This window comes from Rhinopithecus bieti, unplaced genomic scaffold (genome assembly GCF_001698545.2).
Source record: "Rhinopithecus bieti isolate Rb0 unplaced genomic scaffold, ASM169854v2 scaffold_19939, whole genome shotgun sequence".
Lineage (NCBI taxonomy): Eukaryota > Metazoa > Chordata > Mammalia > Primates > Cercopithecidae > Rhinopithecus > Rhinopithecus bieti.
In genome coordinates, this window is record NW_016810019.1 from 1,371,126 (window position 1) to 1,395,351 (window position 24,226).

At 45.2% G+C, this 24,226-nt stretch overlaps 1 protein-coding gene and 1 long non-coding RNA gene across 2 annotated transcripts in view; one reads left to right on the top strand and one right to left on the bottom strand.

Annotated features, from left to right (window-relative positions):
* Positions 1-24,226, bottom strand: part of PHACTR1 (phosphatase and actin regulator 1) — a 597,649-nt gene that overhangs the window by 7,480 nt on the left and 565,943 nt on the right. Inside the window, exons 12-14 of the mRNA XM_017891116.1 lie at positions 9,881-9,936; positions 4,839-4,907; positions 4,759-4,807 (exon numbers count right to left, since the gene is read on the bottom strand). Coding sequence (XP_017746605.1) covers positions 4,759-4,807; positions 4,839-4,907; positions 9,881-9,936 — 174 coding nt within the window. The remainder of the gene's footprint in view (positions 1-4,758; positions 4,808-4,838; positions 4,908-9,880; positions 9,937-24,226) is intronic.
* LOC108541592 (uncharacterized) lies at positions 8,269-9,616 on the top strand. The gene is made up of 2 exons (XR_001888992.1): positions 8,269-8,824; positions 9,308-9,616. It is a non-coding gene; the product is annotated as an uncharacterized LOC108541592 (long non-coding RNA).

Genomic DNA, 24,226 nt, shown 5'->3' on the forward strand with positions numbered 1-24,226 from the left:
TTTTTAACTTAAAAAAATCTTTTATTATATTAATTTTCAAAAGAAGGAAGGAGACTAATATCATGAATTTGGTGTATTATCACCAACTTCAACAATGATCAACTCTTGACTACATTCACATGTGGATTTCTTTGAACCAAATTGCAGGCATCATACCATTTTACCTGCGTATATTTCAGTATAGAATAGAAAAAGATCAGGACTAAAGTACATTTACAATACTGTGTTTACACCTATACAAATCGATAGTAAACGGTCTCTATCTTCATGACATTGCTGAGTTCCAGTCGCTACTAGAAGCTTGTCTTTCTGTTTGGCTGTGGGCTTCTGTAGTGGATTTCTTCTTATCTGTCCTACTCCCGCCAGGTGACAGGGATGTTCTACAATGATTCTGTCTTATTTTGGATTTGCGAGTCCACATCTGTGTGTCACATTGAATGCCTTCTCCAAGATGGGTTTGCAATACATTTTGTGTGTGTTTTAGATGCAAAAAAGCGTATGTGAAAATGGTATGCAAACTTGGGGTATGCGGGGATGGGAATCTGCTGGCTGAAGAGGTCAGTCCAAACGCTGGTGACAGCCCTCTGCAAGAAGGTCAAGGGGAAGGTCAGTCAACAAATGCGGAGCTGAGTAAGTACAGAAAAAGGCCACATTTATGCCAGGGGCGACTCAGGACCAGCCCTTTGGATGGTCCCTGATGAAGGACTGCAGGAATGAGAGATGAGGCAAGTAAAAGGAAGATTCACATGTATTTTGCCATCTCCCGATATTAGCCATGAGGACCCCTTCCTCTACTTTAGCAACATAAGGCTGACATTTCTATTATCTCTTCCTGTCACCAGGTTTATTTCTCCCGGAGCAACACAATTGCTGTCTTTAAGATGCTGTCAATTGATGTTCAACCAATGCTACTTAAAAGCAATTTTCCCTCCGAGCCCTAAACTCTGTGTAATTCTATTACTAGAAGACACTGACTCATAGAATCTTGCAACTCAGGCCCATAAAACAAACACAATGGAGTCCAAACCACCCTGGCAGTTTCAACTCTGCAACAGGCAGCTTGCAGACACCCTTGGCTGGTGCGAGAATGTTCCAACTTGCTCCCATGCTGGCAGAGCACAATTAGAGGATGGCTGGCAGGTATCAAATAGAGTGGTGACACATCCCAGCCAGGGCCAAGGCAGGCCTGCAGCTCCCTCTCAGCCAAAGGCAGGAATCTCTGGGGATCAGGGGCTCAGCCGCCTCTGGTGCCGTCCCCCCTGCCTAGACTGCACATAGCCCTCCCTTGGCTTTCTTGGGCAGGACAACATTCTGGCACCAGTGTGGGCCTGTCGCAAGAACCCACAGGCTTCCCAGGCTATTATGGCTGTGGTCACCATAAACAAAAATAGCGATCATCTTGGCTCCAAAACGTGATCTCCACAATGTGAGTGCAGGGAGATTTTGTGCTATAATTAAAATACATAAAGACATGCAATATTTGTCATATTTCCTCCAGATAAACAGACTCCTACTCAGAATCCTGTCTGTGTTCCTCAGGACTTGCTGGGTTTACCCCAAGGGGCTGGACAAAGTGTTATTTTCTTTTCTTTATTTTTCTTTTTTCAGATAGAGGCTCACTCTGTTGCCCAGGCTGGAGTTCAATGGTGCAATGAGCTCGGCTCACTGTAACCTCCACGTCCTGGGTTCAAGTAATTCTCCTGCCTCAGCCTCCGAGTAGCTGGGATTACAGGTATGCACCACATTGCCCAGCTAATTTTTGTATTTTTAATAGAAATAGGGTTCGCCATATTGCCCAAGCTGGTCTCGAACTCCTGATCTCAAATGATCTGCCGTTCTCAGCCTCCCAAAGTGCAGGGATTATAGGTGTGAGCCACCGAGCCTGGCCCAAAGTGTTATTTTCTAAGTGTGCCATGATGTGAGAAAAATGGTTAAGCCCTGACTTTCAAATTTCTCTTCCTGGAAATTATGACCTGGATTTTACTAATATCCTATCTATGGCAGGGTCTGGAGTGAACTGAAGACTAAGCATAAACGCTGCAGGTCAGGGGCTGTTTCTTGTGCCTGAAAATCGTGGGGCCTTGGACACTGCCTTTCCAAATCAAGATGGCACTGCGCCCAAGTGCTCAGAGGGAATGAGTGAGGATGCAGCTGGCTGCTGCCTCTGAGAGCCACAGTTGGTGCAAGGACCCCAGCACTAACAAACAGCCACCAGGACACTCCTCCGTGTGCATGGGCTTATGCCCCTGAGCACGAAGGGCTCAGAAGATGCACCTTTGGCCTGGTGCTGGCTGTAGCCCTTGGGGCATCTGGAACCTGAAGTGCTTCCTTGAATGCTGCAAAAATAATCTTTGCAGCCAAAGTCAGGCCCGCCTCGGCCTCCCAAAGTGCTGGGATTACAGGCATGAGCCACTGCGCCTGGCCGCAGGCATGTTTTTTAAAAGGCAAAGCATGTAACTTTTATATTAGTCTCAATTTGGTCAAAGAAAATGACTGATCTGTTGCTATCAGCCTCAGTTACTACGTTTTATTTTTTAGTTTTCTTACTAGTGCATTACAATGAAATAGAACTTTATTGAAGAAGTTCTTGGGCTGAGGGCAAGTCACTATAAAGCAGCCACCATCACTGGTATCTGGTCTTGGTGTGATAAATGCTCAAGAGAAGAACCTACACAGGGCCAGGAAGTGATGATGTAGGTTCCCTACCTGCTGGAAGGCACCACATCTCTGCCCACAAAAGCAGACGTGGAAGTTGCCCCTCTGTTCTTCTAGTCTCTCTCTCTCAGAAGCAGTTATCCCCCTCAAGCTCATTATTTCTAATCCCCCCAGCCAGTCCCAGGGGAAGGTAAATGCTAAAATTCCAAGGCCATTTCCCGGGGAGAAGAAAGGAGAGGTAAGAAGGAACTAAGAGGCAATTATTTGATTGTGGAGACTTGCAAAAACTATGAACTATTTGGGGTCCCCATCCCTAGTGTTACCCACCCTAGGGAGATGGGTGTGGAAAGGAAGACTCTTTACTCACTCATTGCCAAATCATGCCATTAGTCAAGTTCTCCATAAAATCATATCAACTTTGTTAAGAGATAGGAATTAAGTAAATGTCTAAGTATTTCTCTATGACCATCTTTTAGCAAGCAACTTTTAAAATTGGGGGAATTTTGGGGATCTAGCAACCAATTCCAAAAAATCTGATGAAAATCCGATTTAAACGTTTTTTTTTTTCCTAAGTTTCTAGACCTTTCCATATCAGAAATGAAGGTTTATCACAGTGTCTTTTGCAAGCCCCTGTCATTTCAAGGACACGATGAGAAAAAGCTAATGTGTCTCCCCTGCTCTTCTCACTACTCAAGCTCAGGAAAAAGTGCACCCTGCATCCAAAGAGTGGGTGGGCGTAAGGATGTAAAGGGTCCAACCTTGACGGGTAGGACAGCGACTGGCTGGTGAAATCACTTAGCTCTTGCTCTAGTCTCCGCCAGGGTGACGCCAGCCAGTCGTCTGACCATTCAGGCACTTGTTTATCCTGCTCTTGCTAATTGCGTTGGCATTTGCCTTGTCACCAGGTTATCTGGGATGCTCGCAGGGAGAGAAAGTGTTGAGAAATACAAACCATCTCCTTCATAATTGGTATGATATTTCAGGATCTCTGAATTTCTTCCTTTGTGTGATATTTCTGGAGAGAAAAATCCAGTCATAAACCTTTTTACAATGAATGTTAATGGGCCTCTTAACTGTCGCTAAGATATGAGTATCTTTCTCTCAAGATGGTCACTGTAGGAGGCTGATTAAAAACACTTTGACTTCGTCAGACAGAAGGTAGTATTATATCTTGCATGTCATCAATTAATTAAACTTTTCAGCATCATCCAAGAATAGCCTTAACAATGCGTTTGTTGTTAAAGAGGACACTCGTGTGGAATGATATGCATGCGAGGCTACAGTGCATTGCCAAACCATCTATTTTTGGGGTTAAGAATATATTAAAATTCCAGTTTTATGACTTTTATCTATGTGCTTCTCAACCATCTGCTTTAAATTTGTCAGCACTTTCATAATTTAGCCTCATAAAGTTGCATAGTTCTTAATTCCTAGGGAAAGAATAGTGAAGAAAAATAGTGGGTCAAGGGGGGAAAGCAAAAAAAAAAAAAAAAAAAAAAAAAAAAAAAAAAAAAAAAAAAAGGTCTATATTTTCCCAGGGTCATAGCAAATAATTGTGTAATATTTGAACTAGTAATTTTTCTTTTATTTTGAGACAGTCTTGCTTTGTTGCCCAGGCTGGAGTGCAGCGGTGTGATCTCAGCTAACTGCAACCTCTGCCTTCCTGGGCTCAAGCAATTATCCAATCTCAGACTCCCATGTATCTGGGACTACAGGTGCACATCACCACAGCCAACTAGTTTTTGTATATTTACTTTGGCAAAGACAGCATTTTACCATGTTGCCCAGGCTGGTCTCGAACTCCTGGCTTCAAGTTATCCACTCACCTTTGCCACCCAAAGTGCTGGGTTTATAGGCATGAACCACTGAACCTGGCCTTTGAACTATTGATTTTGATTATGAATTTCCCATTGCTTAATGGGATTATAGTGAATTTTTAAAAACAAAACATTCAGTGTAATCAAAAATATAACACAATAGCCATCAAGTTATTTGGGAGTAGGTGGGTGTCACAAAATCAAACAACATTGAATGTCACCAGCTCAAAGGACTGAGGATCATGTAAGAGAGTGGCGCTCTCTGACACAGGAGGGGAGGAACCAGGCAGCGGTGAGGCCACTGAGGCCAGCAGAGGTGTGGCGGGCAGCCCACTCTCGCCTGTCCCAGCTCTTGGCATGGAGTACCACCTACCTTTCGGGTTAGCCTCCTCTTGATCTCTCTCTTCTCCTCCTGTTCCTCTTGTTCATTCCGAGCTGAAAGAAATATTTAAGATGTTTTTTTATTTCAGTAAACAGTGTTGTGTAGAGGTGCATCCTTTGGACCTTGGCAGGCCAAGCATTTCAGTTTGAAAACGGGAAGAGAGAGCTCCTGTCCCCTCCCCCAGCTGCCCTTCTCCTTATGGGGATTGCTTTCCAAACTACCTGCGTTATTTCAAATTGCTACTGAACAGGTCAACCTTATCATTTTGCCTTCTTTACATCACATGGGGTTTCAGGTCTCCAGGCAGAGATGCTGGGGTTGAGAAACATGGCTACAAGGAAGGTAGGTTTTTTTTTTTTTTTTTTTTTTTGACAGGGTCTCGTTCTGTCTTCCAGCCTAAAGTGCAGTGGCACAATCATAGCTTAGTGTAGCCTGGAACTCCTGGGCTCAAGTGATTCTCCTACCTCAGCCTCCCAAGTAGCTAGGGCTTCACATGCACGCCACCACACCTGACTAATTTTTAAAAATTTTTATTTTTTATTGAGATGGAGGTCTCATTATGTTGTTCAGGCTGGTCTTGAACTCCTGGCATCAAGCGATCCTCCTGCCTTAGCCTCTCAAAGTGCTGGGAGTACAGGTGCAAGCCACTGCACAGTGCAAGGAGGTGGGTGGGAATGTTGACACAGGGACACACAGGCATTTGAGGAGATGTGAGGATCCTTTCTTTGGATAAGACTGGGGCTCACTCATTCTCTATTGAGCCTCCAAACACTGAAGGAAGCTCATTGTGATGTAGTCCTTGTGTCTGGTGCCCTGTGGGGGTAGAGAGAGCAGAAGACCTGCTGCAGGAACAAGACAAGGCAGGAGGAATTTCAAAACGCTCACCTTTCACAAGCCCTGATTCCATCGATTCTTTGAATCTTCCAAGAAGTCCACAGAGCATGGGTGAGGCCAGAGTGTGGGATACAATTGCCTGCATGTAGACTTTTTAGGAGTGGCTCAGAAGAGTAGACTGCAGAGCCTAAAAGCTCTTGGCTTAATACATGGGTGATTTACTCATCAGATTTTTAAAGAGCTGTATATAAGAGAGTCTGGGGAAGGGGGCAGATATTTGAAGGGCAGAGAATCTGGGCTTATTTCTCCTTTTAAGCTAACTGGATGACCTAGGGTAGAGCATTTCCCTTCTGAACCTTGGAAGAATTCCTTGATATCTATGGAAGCACAGACATCAGCGTAGCATTGTTGGACTTGAAAAAAACTATGGAAGTCAGCTTGTATCAAGGAAGGCCTGTGATTCTCAGGCCTTCTGAGATTATATTTCAAATGGTGTTAGTAAAAGGAAACACATTGATTTTGCCGTAGGGTGCATCATGACTGCCTGAGACACAGTTGTTGAATTATATTTTGGCAACTTCATTAGTTTGTTGTATTGGTGCACACATGCAATTCAGGTATGGTTGCTTTTTGTCTTCGTATGGGACAGGTCTTTAAAGGAAGGAAACCCCCTGTGCCTAGAAAGGGGTGGGGACCATCTGATAACTGTGTCACCTTTACACTGAAGGTGACTATACCTCCCACTAGCACAAGTGGTGTGAGGTCACAGCAGAACTCAAGCCCTTGAGGGCCACCCCCGTGGGGCCAAATCAGGGCCCCTGACTGCCTGCAGGCATAAGGCTTTGTAGAAAGGCAGCACAAGAAACAGCCACATCTTGCTGTGGGCTGAGGTCACCAGAGGTCCCTGCTCCAGCCCACCCTACAGTGCCTGAAACCATCACCATGAGTGTGCTTTCCTTTGGATTAGAGATCTAATCTCCCTCCCAGAGTTTTTTTGTTTTTTTGGTTTTTTTAATGCAAATTTCTCTTGAATAAAAGCCCATTAAACGAGTCAGCCATTAATAGCTCAGTATGAATTAATCTAGCAGAGATAAACTGGGGGGCAGACAGCAAAACCCGGAAGCAGGGAACCCCCAGACAGTGACATTTGTACAAATGCAAATTTCAGTGGGATAAAATCTATTAAACTGGTCAGCCATTAATATCTTAGTATGAATTAATCTAGCAGAGATAAATGGGGAGGCAGACAGCAAGAACCAGAAGGAGGGAACTCCCATTTGGAGATGTCTCAGGTGGGAGAACAGATGGAAGGAAAGGTGGTCTGGATGTTGGGTCACTGGGGACAGCTAGAGGGCACACGGTGAAAATTTACAGAGGCACAGAATACTAGGGCCATGAGGGTCCTAGTGACCACCTCATCTACCACCACTGGTTTATAACTGAGGATCTGAAGGCCCAGGGGTGTTAAGTGGCTAGTCACACCCTACCTGGCTCATTGGTTACACAGATAGGCTTTTTCCTGTGTTCATGTTTTGCTTGGGGCCGGCTCTACTCCTCATTACTAGCCTCAGACTTCTGATCTTACAGGCCCCTTCGGAGCCATGAAAGCAGGCATCCTGTGACACAGCTGATAGAGCATGGAGCCCTTCATCTCCTATGTGCATTTCTTAGGTCACTCTTGGGGGTGGGGCCACAAGCTACCACCTACGGAATCGATACCTTTAGTTCAAAGCCATTGACCAACTCAGGTTCATGAATTTTCAGGCAGAAGGTACCAAGACAACCGCATTAGGCAACTGGGAAGACAGGCCAGGAAAGGCCTGTGATGTCATCATTACAGCTGCCACCATCAGAGGGTTCATTATGTGCTCAGAGGTACACAGGGCCTCACTGGCTGCTGGACAGAACAGGGGCTGCTCCCAGGTCCAGGCAGGGTGAGGCTGGAAACCAATCCAAGGCTCTCAAAGCTCCAGGGCTGAGCCATGGCGTCTCTGTGCCCTGTTCCCCACCGCCCAACACCGAGCAGTTCCTCAAATGGCTGAAAGCTCAGAAAATCAGTTTTAAAACAAACTGTCGGAGGATGTTTTCTTATATGACTAGACATTTTTGTTTGTTTATTTAACAATCGCGATAGATTAAATTTAAAAAAATATTTAGGAGAACATAGTTCCAGAATACAGGGAAAAATAAGAACCTGTGGGAAAACAAGTTGATTTCTGAAAAGTTTCAAAACTATGAAATCATCCGTCTGTTTGAATTGGTCAAGTAGTGATTTAATTTGCAACTATGTGGCCAGGACAAGAGGGATTAGGGAAGAGAATAAAAGAGAGCTATGGGAACAATCTTTCACAGCTCCTTTTTGGTTCCCTGACTCTAAGTTCCCTGCTTGATGGTGGTAAAAACCCAAGCTCAAAGGACCTGTGGTCTCCCAGGGATCTGGACAAGCCACAGAGGGGATGTGATGCCTTTGAGAGAACCCAGAGCTGAGCTAGGGGACTTTAGATCTCTTTTCAGAAACCGTATTCCCGGTGTGATAAGCACCATTTTCTGAAACCTAAATAATCCCCGGAGGCTTTTAGCTTCTTTGAATTTAGGCCTCAGGTCAGAGGCCACAAGTACAGCAGGGGGTTGTGAGTAAGTTGTACAGGCTCACCTGGCTGTTTATCTTTCTCTCCAACAACGGAACGTTTATAATGGCTCAGGTACCAGATTGAGGCAGAAAGGAAGACATCATATAGGCCAAATGTTCCCTGACCTTGGAAATCCTTTGAAAAATCTCTAAATTCATTATATAGAATATTAAGCTTGGAAACTTTGAAGGGTACCCCTTGGGCAGAAAAAAAATAAATGCACATTCCTAGAGACCTAGGCAATGCTTAGGGTTCCCCGAGGACCGAGGAAGGCCCAATCCTGAAAATAACTTCCACTGAGAGTTGAGGAAGTGGTGGCTGGCGTGGGGACGGGAGGCAAGATGTTGATAAAGGCAGGGTTGACATAAACGGACATGCGGGGGCGTCAGGCGGGGGTGGGTGCTGTAGGCAACAGGCCTCCCCATCAGAGCGGAACCCAGCACCAACCTTCAGCAGACTACGAAATACCGAGCAAGTCACAAGGCCACAGTGAGCACGGCAGAAAGGTAAAGTCAAGAATATTTTAGTGTGGTTACAGTGGAAATTCCCAGCAAACTCACACTGCGGTTGCATGTGATTTACTAGGCACGGAGGGGCGGGGGAGCGGGGGGAGGCGAGGAGTCAGTCTGTACAGCATAGCATTTCTAGAAAACTCTGCATAGTATATATCTTTCCTTTCTGGAGAGAAATTAGAAGTGTGTTGTGCGGTAGGGGGAACAGGGTCATGAATTAAGCCAGAAATATTTGTTCACTATCTTGAGGCAATGTTGGTGAGAATGGTAGCAATTACTGACTAGAATGGTTTGATTTTTAAGTTATTTAATATCCACCACTAAACTGACGCATACTGGTGTCCATCAAATGCTTGATCTTTTTTAGTATTTTGTATCCTTTTTTTTTTAAAGCACCAAGTGGATCCTCTGTACATATTCAAATGTCTCTGTGTCTTAAACCAAACAAGGGGCTCATTTATTTTTTTCTGTCTGCAGCAATGGTGAAAGGCAGTTTTCCTCGAATGAGAGCATCAGACAGGCATGCCCGGGACCAGCTGTGGGAATCCTGAGAGACAGACATGAAGCACTTCGCTTGGAAATGCTTTCTTAGTCTTTAAATTTAATGTTCAAAGGGATGAGGGATTTTTATCAACAGCAGCCAGCTGCAATGCAAAGTCATGCTTTCTAGTCTCAGTTCAAATGGCCATTAGCCGCCCGTATCACAGTCTCCATTTTCAAGCCAATTTTGGTTTAAAGGTGACCCTACTCTCAAAAATCATTAAATAATAAGTGGTCTCACTCTAATTTTTCAGCTTCTCTCTGACTTTACAACTCACTAAAAGGAAGGCTCTGCCTGCCGCCTGTGAGCTTCTAAAGTGGAATAAAATTTGCCTTCTCTTTGGGGAGGTCGTCTTTGGTGTTCTAACACACACGCATGAGGCCTCAACCGTTAGAAAGGTTTTCAGTGCTTTCCGCACAGGCGCAAGGTAGAAACCTTGTGGCCTACCATTAAATAATAACAAAAGCCGCCACAAAACATCAGGGATTGCCATGGGCTTAGTCACTTACGTTTCAAAATGTTCCTCTGTTCCAGTTCTTCCGCAGTTGGCCTCTGGCTCAGCCGCCTACGGAAAAAATCCAGGAAAAGTTTTTGGACCATATCATAGCCTCCTTGGGTCATTAATCTCCTCGGCCCTTGCAGATACATGAGACAGAGTCAGTGGCTGGAGTTCTTGTTCCATCCTGTGCTCTGAAAGACTGACTCTCGCCACCACCGCCTCCTCAGTTCCTCAATTTCAAGCCCAGGAGAGGCACGTGCGTCATGTCACAGCCGCTGACCCCCACCCTCCTCCCTGCAGCGGCCCCTCCCCAGCCCTGTCTCCTCCAGTGGCCCCAGGCAAGTGGACTGCAACTTAGACGGGACTCTTTTCTTCACAGAAGTCCTTTTCTTTCCTTGTGGCCTCCTAACTTGGGGACTGTGGCCTCTTGCCTCTCCCTCCCTTGAGGCTAAAGCCTGTCTTATGCCTCTTCTGTACAGACCCAGTTAGAACATAAAGAGGCCTGTGGCCCCGGGGACATGTGAGAGAGTGTGTCTGTCTGCAGAGAACAATGGCTGCTCTTCTTTTGGTCCTGCTCCTCTTATTCTGAAGCCTTAGAAGACATGAGTGGCAAAGGCACAGAAATGACACTCCTGTGGCCAGGCATGAAATTTAGCCACCGTAAGTGAAACATCATAGCCAGGGCATGAGCCTGCAATGATGCAATGCGTGGAGGCAGGGACAGGCAGTGGATGGCACGTAGTGACAGAAGTAGCCAGGGAACGGGCATGGCATCCGAGGGGGGAATGCCTGCATTAGGTGCCAGGAATGACTGACACGGACTCAGGAGCCTGAGCAGGAACAGAGACATCTGTACCTTTGAAGTTTTGGTAATTATTTAACAACCCTGCAATTATCCAGCATTCCGCTTCACCCACTGGGATGAGCTGTGTGAGAGACTGAATCACTGTAGAGGACATTTTAGGCTTCTCAGACTCCTCTACTGGGATCTAAGGGATAGAGAGGATGCTCTCCTAGTGACGGAAGTTGCAGTTCCTCCCTGGGTATTAGAAACTGGTGTCCATAGTTGGCAAGATGTTCACATCTTAAAATCTGAAGAGAGATCCTAGAGTGAAAATATAAGTCAATGAAGTCTCCAAACAGAACTACAGTTGGTCCTCTGTATCCATGAATTCCACATTCTTCGGTTCTACCAACTGCAGATGGAAGATATTTAAAAAATACAAACAAAAACAATAGTCTAATAATTACTGATATAGCATTTATCTTGTATTAGATATAAGTAATTTAGAGATGATTTAAAGGATATGGGAGGATATGCGTAGTTTTTTTGCAAATACTAAGCCATTTCATACAAGGGGCTTGAGCATCCTTAGATTTTGGTATCCAAGGGAGTCCTGGACTCAATATCCCAGAAAGGACTATATTTTTAATTCAAAGCTTGTTGTCATTTGTATTTTTCTTTATTGCATTGGGCCAGAATCAATTGCTTCTGTGACATTCCCGTGTCACCACCACACATCCTATATAGGGAATGGGCTTCAGTGTCTCATCTAGTTTGGATATTTGTCTCATGTTGAATGGTAATCCCCATTGCTCGGGGTGAGGCCTGGTGTAAGGTGCTTGGATGGGGAGCCCTCATGGCTTGGTTCTGTCTTCTTGACAGTGAGTTCTTGCAATATCTGGTCATTTAAAACTTTGTGGCGAAACCCTGTCTCTACTAAAAACACAAAAATTAGCTGGGCATGGTGGTACATGCCTGTAATCCCAGCTACTTGGGAGGCTGAGGCAGGAGAAGCACTGGAACCTGGGAGGTGGAGGTTGCAGTGAGTCGACATCGTGCCACTGCACTCCAGCCTGGTCGACAAAGTGAGACTCTGTCTCAAAAACAAAAAAAGCGTGTGGCAACTCCCTGCCCACTCTCTCTCTTGCTCCTGCTTTTGCCATGTGATATGCCTTCCTCTCCTTCACCTTCCTCCATGATTGGAAGCTTCCTAAGGCTTCCCTAGAAGTCAAGCAAATGCCAGGGCCATGCTGCCTGGATAGCCTGCAGAACCATGAGCCAATTAAACCTCTTTTCTTTATAAATTACCCAGTCTGAAGTATTCCTTTATAGTAATGCAAGACTGGCCTAATAGAATGTCAGAGAAAGGATTTTTGGTCATATACCTGCCTGTAAAACCTACAGTACCCTGAAACTGTTGGAAATTGCATTCCAAAGTGTTTTTAAGAGTATAAGAACATTTTCATATTTATTATTACTTTTCAAAATATCCCCATGGCATAATATAAAACATTTGTTTTTGACCCAGTTCCTATCACAGAGCACCTAAAACCCTTGGAATTTCCCGAGTGTCAGGAGTGTATTTTGTTACTTGGAATGAGTCCCTTTGGAGCACACCAGAGTTTGTGCCAATTAGGTGACTTAGGATGGGGCTGGCTACCAGAAAGACCACATGGTTAGAGGCGTGGAGCTTTCAGCTGGGAAGCGGGAAGGTGGGGGGCTGGAGGTGAAGTTCTATGGAAATTCTTGAACCACAAGATTAGATGAGCTTCCTGGTGGCTGACCACAGGGCTGGGGGCCACTGCTGGGAGGGTGGCACCTGGACAGTGCACAGAAGCTCTGCCTCTGTCCCCCAGTACCTTGCCCCATCCATCTTTTCATCTGGCTGTTCATCTGTAACCTCTGTAAGAAACTGCTAAAGTAAGTGTTTCCCTGAGTTCTGGGAGTCATCTTAGCAAATTATTTGAACACAAAGAGGGAGTTGTGAGAACCCCAATTTACAGCTAGTGGGTCGTAAGTATTGGTGACAACCTGCGACTTGGTATTGGCATCTGAAGTGGGGGGCAGTTCTGTGGGACTGAGTCCTTAACCTGTGTGATCTGACGCTATCCCAGTAGAAAGGGTCAGAATCAAATGGAATTACAGGATGCCCAGTTCGTGTCTGCTGGAGAATTGCTTGGTGTATGGGGAACTGTGTCACACAGAAGTGTGTGGGGTCACGCAAGTGTGCTAAGTGTGAGAGTAGAGTGAAAAAAGTTGGTTTTTTTCTTTTTTTGAGATGGAGTTTAGCTTTTGTTGCCCAGGCTGGAGTGCAGTGGTGTGATCTCAGCTCACTGCAACCTCTGCCTCCCGGGTTCAAGCGATTCTCCTGCCTCAGCCTCCTGAGTAGCTGGGATTACAGGTGTGCGCCACCATGCCCCATGCTAATTTTTTGTATTTTTAGTACAGACAGGGTTTCACCATGTTGGCCAGGCTGGTCTTGAACTCCTGACCTCAGGTGATCCACCTGTTTCAGCCTTCCAAAGTGTTGGGATTACAGACGTGAGCCGCTGCACCCAAAGTTTGTTTTTTTTGCAATCCCATTAAGACATTTTTCATCCCCATTGACAAGGGCCAGCTGTGTATTTGGAAATTCACAATATTAGAGGGTCTAAATTTGGATGCAGTATCTTTTGAGTCCTTTCTAAAATAGCATTCTCACGCTGCAGGAGGAAAGTGGTGATTATACAACTGAGTGAGCTGGTGTCAGAGGTCTGGAATGCAGCTTACCGACTCCACGTTGAAAGATCTTAACAGCTCTTTCTCACCTGCCAGTTTATTTTCCCTAAAAATACTTGCTGCTTTTATAAGGGATGGGCAGCCACTTTTATGGAATGGTTTGGTAATACCCAGGCTTTAAGTCGAGCTAAGTTTTGGGGGCAGTATGTTTTGAGAAAGCCTCGTAAATGCGGGTGGCGCCTACATCTTGGAGGTGAGGCCAGTGTTTCAGAGTCTTATGCAAAGTGTCTGCAGACTACGTTGTTTCCTCATCAGCTTTGACGGTGCCATCGCATTGATCTCATCACGGAACATGACAACTGGCTCTGTAGTGGCCCTTTTTTTTTTTTTTAATGGGTGGTCATATTTGGAGGGGGTAAAACTGAGTGACTAGACTCTGATCCGAGAAAATTCTGTTATTAACTAGGCTGCTTTATAGTCAAATACCCATAATTTCAAATGAGGTCCTCTGTTTATGTTTTATTTCTCTGGAAAGCGACTGAGAACATCAAGACTAATCATCGCTATAAAATGCAGCTGAGCGCGCCAGAAGGGCCTGTGCTATAGTTAGTTTGACCTTGAAAATGAGATTTGGGAAGAAAATGATATGGTGGCATTGTAATGACAAAGCACTAAGTAGCTCAGGAGCTAGAAGGTTTGGGTTCTAGTCCTGGCTCTGCTCTGAACCTATTTACCTCGGACAAGGTATCAGATCCTACTAGGCCTATGTTCTTTTCTCTGCAAATAATAAATACTAATGTAATAAGCTAAGGCTGATTTAATGCCTATAATGTAAGGGTGTGCTTCCAAGCACTGTACATATGTTAATTCATTTAACCTTTATCTCAAGATTTTTAACTGAATTCCAGTTGCAAAGTCTCCTTTGCCCTGGAAGGTTACATATTCATAGATTTGGGGATGAGGATGTGGACATCTTGTGGAAGGGTGGTCAATATTTTGTCTGCCATAACCACGGTACTTTAAGTCAGAGGTTGCAAACTGATGTCTGGTGCACTGGATTTGACTCTATCAGTTCTCTTTGGCATGCTCAGAGGTTACACTTTTTTCTCTTTTTTTGAGGCGGAGTCTTGCCCTGTTGCCCACGCTGGAGTGCAGTGGTGCAATCTCAGTTCACTGCAACCTCCACCTCTTGGGTTCAAGTGATTCTCCTGCCTCAGCCTCCTGAGTAGCTGGGATTACAGGTGCGTGCCACCATGCCCAGCTAATTTTGTATTTTAGTAGACATGGGGTTTTGCCATGTTGGCCAGGCTGGTCTCAAACTCCTGACCTCAGGTGATCCACCCACCTTGGCCTCCCAAAGTGCTGGGATTACAGGCATAAGCCACTGAGCCCAGCTGGTTTCACTTTTTTTTGAGCCTGAATGCCTTTAGAAAGAGTGTGTGTGATCTAATTAGCCCACTCCCCAGGCCTCACTTAGATAGTACAGGTGAGCATGCTCACATCTGTCCTGCTTTTTTTTTTTTTTTTTCAGATCATTCCTGGACCCCCGAGGGCCTCTGAGTTTGAGATGCTGGATGAGATCATCAAATGATAAGAATTCCAATTTTTGTTTTCCTAAGTCTTTCATCCGCCAATCTACCCAACATGAACCAGGGGCCACCTGGAGGCCAGGCACATTCTTAAGGTGCTGACAGCCCGGAGGTGCACATCGGTGATTACAATGTGCAAGGTAAAACTGGATCAACAGTTTCCAAGGACTGGCGTGTAATAAAATATCCTCAAAACAACAAGCAAGTTGGGCATGACTTAGACTTTCACTGCCCATGTGGAAGGCACTGTTCATTCTTGCAGCAATCTCAGTTGGCCATCAAGAGCTGAGTCAGACAAAAACCATTCAGCAGCCACACGGAAGCGGGGCTGGCTGGGCACAAGGCAAAACTGTGAAGGAGATAAAGTGTCTGTGGTTCTGCCTTGACTCTACTCCCTGGAGTCCTCCCCTCTCGAGTTCCTAGAATTATGTCATCACTCTTGCTCTATCTCATTCCTGTCAAGACTTGTTTTAGAAATGGGTGCCAGAGACTCAGCTACATTCAAATGTAAACCCATTCATTCATTTAGCAAGTCACTTATTAGTGCCAGTGCTGTGTCAGGTTCTATATTAGGTACCAGGGTACAGTGATGAGCAAAACCAGTCCCTGACCTGGAACAGAGAAGACTGGAAGAGGATGGGGGGTAGCCATTAATCAAACAGTCACAGAAATGAGTGTAAAATGTAGCTGGAGTAAGGGCTTCCATGGTGAGGTACTTGGTGCAGGGATCTCTGGATCTGACCAAATCAGGAGGTCAGGAAAGGCTTCCAGGAGGAAGCGACACTGTGCCCAGAGCTCAGGGATGGAAGAAGGACGCTCTCTCTGGGCAGAGAGGAAGGAGAGAAGGTTGGTGGGAAGGAGGGCAGGGGCCAGATGCTGTGGGTGTGATTTGGATCTGTGTCCCCGCGCAAATCACATGTTGAATTGTAATCCCCAGTGTTGGAGGTGGAGCCTGGTGGGAGGTGATTGGATCATTGGGGGTAGTTTTTCATGAACAGTTTAGCACCAACCCCTTGGTGCTGTTCTGGTGAGAGTGAGTGCATTCTCGCGAGATCTGGTTGTTTAAAAGTGTGTAGACCCTTCCCCCTTGCTTCTGCTCCTCCAATGTAAGACACCTTGCTTTCCCTTTGTTTTCCACCATGATTGGAAGCTTCCTGAGGCCTCACCAGAAGCAGATGCCAGCATCATGCTTCCTGTACAGCCTGCAGAACTGTGAGCCAATTAAACCTCTTTTCTTTATAAACTACCCAGTCTCAGGTATTTCTTCATAGCAGTGTGGGAACGGCCTAATACAGCTGCTTCCAGGACTTCGATCTTCTTTTTCTAGGAGCAATGTGAAACCGCTGAAAAGTTTAAGTTTTAGGGTGTGGGAGGGGAGGAGTAATGAAATGATCAGACTTACAGTGGAAAAACATCACGCTGGTTGTTATACAGAGAAGAGACTGGAGGAAGCAAGAGGCAACCTGAGAAGAGGCTTCGGGAGGCTTGGCACACCTGGTAAGAGATGGTGGAGGCTTGGGCAAGGCCGTGGCGGTGATGTGCAAGCTCTTATGAAGTCATGTAGCCACAGCATACATGAATGGACAGGAAGAAGCAGGTGTACAGGATATCTCCTTAGGTTTTCTAACTATTGCAACTAGATGGATGGGAATGCTGTTCACTGAGGCAGGGGCACTGCAAGAGAACCAGGGCATTTGTGAAGGAAGAGTAGAAGAAAATAATGAATTTGAGTTTGGATCTGTTATATCAGAATGCTCCTGAGACAGGTGAATGAAGCTGTCATGTAGGCAGCGGGATACGTTTAGCTCAGTAGAGAGGAGAGGACTAGGCCAGTGATAGAAATCTGAGACTAGTCTGTAATATAGACAATATTTGAAGCCATGAGTATGGACAGAGTAGAGAGTGGGAAGAGGAGAGGGCTTGGGATGGAACCTCGCAGAATTCTAGTATTTAATGCATGGACTAAGGAGGATGAACCTGCCATGGACTCTGGGGAGGGGCAGTTCTTGGAGATAGCATAAAGACTAAAATGTCATATCATGGAAGCAACGTAATGGGAAAGAAAATAAAGTAACTAATGCTAAGGCTTTCTGAAGTGGAGTCGAAGAGGATCACACTCACACCTGCTGAAGGTCAAACCAGGGGATGTTCCACTAGACTCGGTGAAACAACTGAAGTCAGCATCTGCTGGCCTTCAACACCTCAGCTGAGTGTACCCTCATTAACTAACCAATCACAACGGCTTTGTGATTTAGGATTTCTGCCTGGCCAATGAACTACTTCTGAAGATAACTTTTTGTGACAATCCTCTATTTTAAAAATTCTCTCCTGCAGCCAGCTTTGTGGGGCACTCTTCAGGGCTGCCCTGATCCGGTGGACCCCAACTGCCATTCTTTGTCTCCCAAATAAGTGCTATTTGCTTTGACCTGTGTGTCAGTCTTTTCGTTAACAGTAAGACAATAGGTGTGGCCCACAAAGAGTGCTGAGAGCTGCTGTAAGGTTAGATGAGGCCTGAAGAAAAATGCCCACTGGGTTTAGCACCATGGAGGCTGTTACTGGAGCCCCTTCAGTGGGGTGGCAGGAAGAGAAACAAGATTGGAGAGGGCTGAGGACAGGGGTGGGAAAATGGATGCACCAAAGGTGAAGGACTTGGCCACGAAGCCTGGCTTTGAAGGGGGTGAGAGAAGTAGAAGTGAAGGAGGCTGTGGTGGAATTTTATTTTATTTATTTTATTGTTTATTTTTTTCAGAGATGGGGCCTCACGTGGCCACCCAAGCTGGAGTGCAGTGGCACCACCTTGGTTCACTGCAGCCTCAACCTCCCGGGCTCAAGTGATCCTCCCACCTCAGCCTCCTGAGCAGCTGGGACTATAGGCATGCATCACCATGCCTAGCTAATTTTTAATTTTTGGTAGAGATGGGGTCTTTCTGTGTTGCCCAGGCCAGTCTCAAACTCCTGGGTTCAAGCTGTCCTCCTGCCTTGGCCTCCCAAAGTGCTGGGATTACTGCTATAAGCTACCACACCTGGCCAAATTGTATTGTATTTTTTTCTCAGACGAGGGTTCACTCTGTGGCCCAGGCTGGAGTGCAGTGGCACCATCTCGGCTCACTGTAACCTCCACCTCCCAGGTTCAAGTGATTCTCCTGCCTCAGCCTCCTGAGTAGCTGGGACTACAGGGACGTGCCACCACACCAGCTAATTTTGTATTTTTAGTAGAGATGGGGGTTTCGCCATGTTGGCCAGGCTGGTCTCGAACTCCTGACCTCAGGTGATCCACCCAACCTCAGCCTCCCAAAGTGCTGGGATTACAGGCATGAGCCACCGCACTCGGCCCAAATTTTATTTTTTAATGGAAGAAAATGGGGCATGTTTAATGGAAAGAATCCAGATTAGATGGCGGGGGGTAGAGGGAGAAGCTGAATATATAAAAAGGAAGAGGCCCAACTGATAGTGCATGAGTCCTGAGAACGTAGGAGGGCTTGGGATCCAAGGGATGGGGTGGCATTATTTTTGAGTAGAAGAGGAACAGCTCTTTACTGGGACAGTGGGGAAGTAGGACAGAGTGGGTTGCATGTAGATTTGCAATGTTCAGTATTGGAATTACAGAGGAGTTCCCAGTTGATAGCTTTTGTTTATTCATTCAAATTCAGCTACACTGAAGATGACTTATTTTAGTTTAAAATTTTACCTTTCATTGGGAGATTTGTCTTTGAACAGAGACAAATTTACAAACCCAAGGCATAAAGCTCCAGCTTTGGAATTCTAGTCATCAAAGTTTTCAGGGGACACCCAGGGCATCTTGCCACCTTCACCAAGCAAAGCAGCCATCTGCTTGGCTCATTTTATGATCGATGTACCTGGTGCATCTATTAAGTATTGGTTAACACAGAAAACCGAGCAGCAGAGCACAATGACGTGGTCACCTGTATGAATCATCCCAAGGAGCTGATAACTCCAAGAATCAAAGTCAAGACGCCTTCTGAATTTACTGTATCTCCTTTGTTCCTATCTTGCCAGTAGATTTCACTAGTTGTATCTGATTAAAACTAATATTAAATTAAAAACAATTCCTGACTATATATCTAAACATGATCACTTTGCTAGGTGTCAAAGGCAATGATTTTGGAGATAAATTTTATATAAAATGAATCATCCAGAATTAAATGTTTAGTGTACTTTCAAGTGATCTTAAGTAGCTTTGCTACTACTATATATGTGACCCTGGTTTATAAAATATGTCTGAGCGGCAAAATGGTTTCCATGCCTCAAATGGTTTTTTCTTTACCATGGACTATGGCTAAATGATTCTCCATGTACAGTGAACTGAAAAATCTCTGGGGTCCTGTTTAAATGCCACGTGCCATCAATGGCCATATGTGAGCCTTCTATTTTCTTTAAAAATTTAAGAATGGATCTTGCCTTTTTTTCAGTCTGAACAATGCTGTCTCTACTGCTAAGCATAAGAAATAATCGCCGGGCGCGGTGGCTCACGCCTGTAATCCCAGCACTGTGGGAGGCTGAGACGGGCGGATCACGAGGTCAGGAGATCGAGCCCATCCTGGCTAACACGGTGAAACCCCGTCTCTACTAAAATACAAAACTAGCCGGGCGAGGTGGCGGGCGCCTGTAGTCCCAGCTACTCGGGAGGCTGAGGCAGGAGAATGGCGTAAACCCGGGAGGCGCAGCTTGCAGTGAGCTGAGATCCGGCCACTGCACTCCAGCCTGGGTGACAGAGCAAGACTCTGTCTCAAAAAAAAAAAAAAAAAAAAAAAAAAGAAATAACCAAATAAATTGAAGTTTTCTTTTTTGCATAGAAAGACTGAAAAAAAGAAAAAAAACAATAAAAGCCCAAAATGAAGGACACTTCAGTTTTGACCTTGGAAAAAGAAGACTGGTAGAGAATGTCGTGGCAAAATGCTTTAAATGTATGCAGAGCAGGTAGCATTGTCTTTGCATATTACAGCATCTCCCTGGAGAAGTGACAAAACCCTTGTAGGTTTTGTTGGTCTGGCTTGTTGAGGCCAACAGAGATTAGTTCTGCTGCACAGAGCTAATGGGCTTTCTGCCAGTTCCAGAACACCAAGGTCACAGCTTTCATTAGCATTTACAACTGCTTATTGTTTTGAGGGCCTTGATTTTAAAGTCTGGATCTCTGAAACTGGATCTGCATTTCAGGACAAAGGAAAAACAGAATTAACTTGAGTTTTCTGCAACTCAGCACGAGAGGAAGGTAACTGCATTTTCAGACAGATGGAAAGAGGAAATGCAAAAGTCCTCATGGAGAATGACAGAAAATAAGGTCCTCTCTCTAAAAGTAGGAGGAGATGGGGTTTTCTAACAGGTATCCTAGATGGAAGACTGAACAAACATAGATGGACTTGGTGGGATCAGGGGAAAGGGAGAAGCGCTGAATTCTATCCCCTCTATATCCTTTGGAAACTTCCTCCTGAGAACCTGTGAGTTCCATGAGGATTGGGGCATTTCTGTCCAGCCTTGGTTATTACTACATCCCCAGCTCCTAAGAGAGCATAGAGAGCATAATAGATGCTCATTTAGTAGCTATTTAACCCAGATCCCACCAGTTCAGATGCCACACATGCTCCTTGGATGATCTCATCAATACTTATGACTTCCAAAGCATCAATATGCTGATGATTCCAAAATCTAAACCTCCAGTCATGTTTTTGAGTTCCTGGCCACCTTTCTAACTGCTATCTTGTACTCCTATGGGCCATCAGACTTAAAGGGTCCCAAATGAATTAATTCATCTTCTTCCCCCATACGTCTTCCTCTCCAAGTAGTCTTACATGGAGTCCCAGTGAGATGTCCAGGCCATGAAACTGGGAATCATCCTCTCTGAACTTCACTCTTAATGGCCAATCAACTACCAAGAGTCCTGTATCCAAACCATCTCCGATTCCATCCACCACCACCTTGGGAAAGCAGCCCATCAGCATCTCTCCCAGTTGCTGCCAGCCTATCCCACTCTGGTCTTCCTCCAGCCCACACAGAATGATCGTTCTAAGGGACTGATCTGATCATACCACTCTGTGCTTGAAAAGTAAGCATGCCTTTACAGTGCTCCCCGGACAGAGTCAAAACACTCAATGTTCTGAAAGATTCTTCATGATCTGGCTACCTGTCAAGAATCTGCCCATCCTGTCCTTCACCCAGAACCATCTCTTCTTGGTTCCTTCCAGATTTGCATGCCCTTCCTCATAGCCTTACCATTCTTTTCCTTCCTCTCTGTCTGGCTAACCGACAATAATCCCGAACGTTACAGCTTAAAGCTTCAGTATCACTTCCTCTGTCTGCTAATCTCTTGGTTTAGGTGTGCTACAGTGTGCAACAATATTCCTGCATGTTCCATACCCCCGTGCTTGTTATACTTCCATTTATTGCCTGTCCTGTTCACCAGACAATGAGGCTTACACTCCGTGAGGCCACGGTCACCTCTGTCTCACTCACTACCAGGGATGGCTTCCTGTGCATAGGATCTGAGCGGATGCACAGAACACCCTCCCACTCCACCCCTGCACAGAAGGGCTTCGTGCTTGGGGTTTAATGCTCTGTTGCCATTTCAAACTTTTCAATATTTTTTGAACAAGGAACCTCTCACTTGTTCACCATGACGTCTGCAGAGCTTGGCACAGAGTCTGGTAACTGGAGATGCTTGATGTTTGTGAAATAATTAAATGGATGCTACTCCGTGACTTTCCCTTACCTTTAACCTTTACCTCTTTCTTGCTTCTTTCCTTAGGGCAAACAAATGTATTCTCCATTAGAAATAAAACTCATTAAAACAACAGCAAATGAACAAAGCTGTCCTCTGACGCCAGCCTCCTCCTCCAGCTCACCCTTCTCACTTGTCTGCTCTTGGCTGCCAGACCTCTCGAAAGGGTGGTCCAGGTTTGAGGCCTCAGTAACCCTCCAGTCTGGCTTCTGTTCACACAGCTCTACTGTGCTGGTCCTCAGCACGGGTGATTTTGCCTCCAAGGATCCATTTGGTAATGTCTGAAGTTATTTTTGGTTGTTGCGATTGAAAGGGTGCTATTGGCATCCAGTAGATAGAGGCCAGGGTGCTGCTAAACATCTTCCAATGCATGGGACAGCCCCCACCGCAAAGATCATTCAGTCCAAAGCATCTACGGTGCTTAGGTTGAGAAGCCCTGCTCTACTGAATCAGTTCTTGATAGGGTCATCGATGATTTAATTGTCTAATCCAGTGGCCTTTTAGAGCCCTTATTTTAGTAAACCTTTCTCTAGTATATGATACCTTTGACTAATAGTCTCCTATTTTCCTCTTCGTATTTCCCAGTTCCGGCTACTTAGCAGATCTCAAGTGTGATAAAAAGACCAGGGGTGCCCTATCCTTCAGAGTGGCTTTGGGCAGTATGACGCATGCCCGTCACCAGCTTGGGTCAGCCTGCTGTTTAACAAGTGTGAGATCTTGAATGAGATGGCATTCCTCTCTAAGCCTCAGCTTTTTCATCTTTGTGTGATGGAACAAACAGAATGCTTTAACTGCCAGTCCTGGTCAAACTTCCTAGTATTTTAGTGCTAAGAAGGGGCAGAGGAGAAGTTGGGAGGCGGGGAGGACATAGCTTGGTTGTTTTACTCCTCTGCTAACAGCCTTCCACTGCCTGACATTGCACTAAGAATAATGCTTGAATTCACTCCACACCACACCCTGGCCACAATGCCTCATTTACCTTCACTCTCTTATGCACAGTAGGACAGCCCAGTAGCACATTCACTGTTTAAGGAAGCTGAGATGCCTCCTCTGATTCTATCAGGCAGAGGTAGTGGTTCTGTCTATGGAGTTCCCCATCTTGACGATGGCCTTATCCATTACAGTGATGATACCTGCGTACATGAAGATCTTCTCAGTTGAACTATGAATGCTCCAAAATCACAAATTAAATCTTATTTATCTCTGTGTTCTTAGTACTTAGTACAGCGGCTGGCACATAATAGGGGCTCATTTGATTTTTTATGTTAAACAAATTAATAATCTCTCACGCCTGGAGTCGTGCCCATGGGATGAATGAGAATGCTGGGCTTATGGGAAGGCATTCCTGCCACAGAAGAGGGGCTGCTGGGAGGGCTGAACAGCAGTTTTGCTTTTATTCCTCAGTACTATGCCCTTTTCTCTCTGCAAACTGAGCAGAACAACTCTTAATACTATTGATCCGCACGCACAGCTCTTCCCAGGCGTTTCCGTCAATAATTTTCAAATTTCTCTCTGTCATTGCCCTCAAGCTAGGAACAGTTAGCCTGGCTAAAGGAGAGAGCACAGAGAGGGGAAGATGGACTGGGGCCCTGAGGCCCGCATCCTGGCCTGCCTGCACCACTCAACAGAAGGTCCCTTGAGCGCAAGTCAGCCCCTTACCCCTCCACACCCAATTTCACTAATGACAAATGGTCATAATGACATCTCACCCGCCTGCTGTGTAGGACTGTCAGGAAGATCAAAGGAGAATTAGATGTGAAAGTCCCTTTTAAAAATAAGTACAAAGCATGAAATACTATTTTTGGTAACTTGAAAAAAATCCCTTACCTGAAATAGGTAAACAGGTTACGCTTGAAAGAATATTTTTGGCTTTATTCTCTGGAGGCTATGGCCCCAGTGCAATGGCCTGTGGCTAAGATATGACACTGTGAGATAATAACCCAAAAAAGCATCATAATATTGCTGGTCATGTTGAGTGAAAATCACTTTTGGAGTAACGATGGGACTGTGTGTATTGCTAGGCATCAAATCCATTACAAAACAAGACAGTAAGACAGTTGAGAGCCTGCACAGTGAACACTTTCAGTATTATTAGGATTATTGGACATAAACCCCATGTCAGGATGATTCCACTTTGAAAGAGTATCTGAGTTGTTATAACAGAAATTAAGATAGTTAATTGTAACAGAAATTAAGATAGTCATTTCAACAAGGCTATTTTTACAAGAAGAGTCAATCAAAATGAGTGCCAAAACAATGTGATGCCAAAAAGCTAAGAAATACAGAATAAAAGACAAGTGTCCAATGTTCCACCACTTTGAAGCAACTTAGGAGATTTGGTCACCTTTAGCTTAACTCATCCAACCATCCTTGCATGTATTATATGCCAGAAATTGGGCTAGACCTTCAGTGAGAGCTATATATAAAAACAACATCAGCAAGAATGGCCATGCACAGATGGTTTAAAAAGCTCTGCCGTCAAATACATACCATGTTTTATCTTTTGCTATTAGCTTCTCCTCACACCTTAAA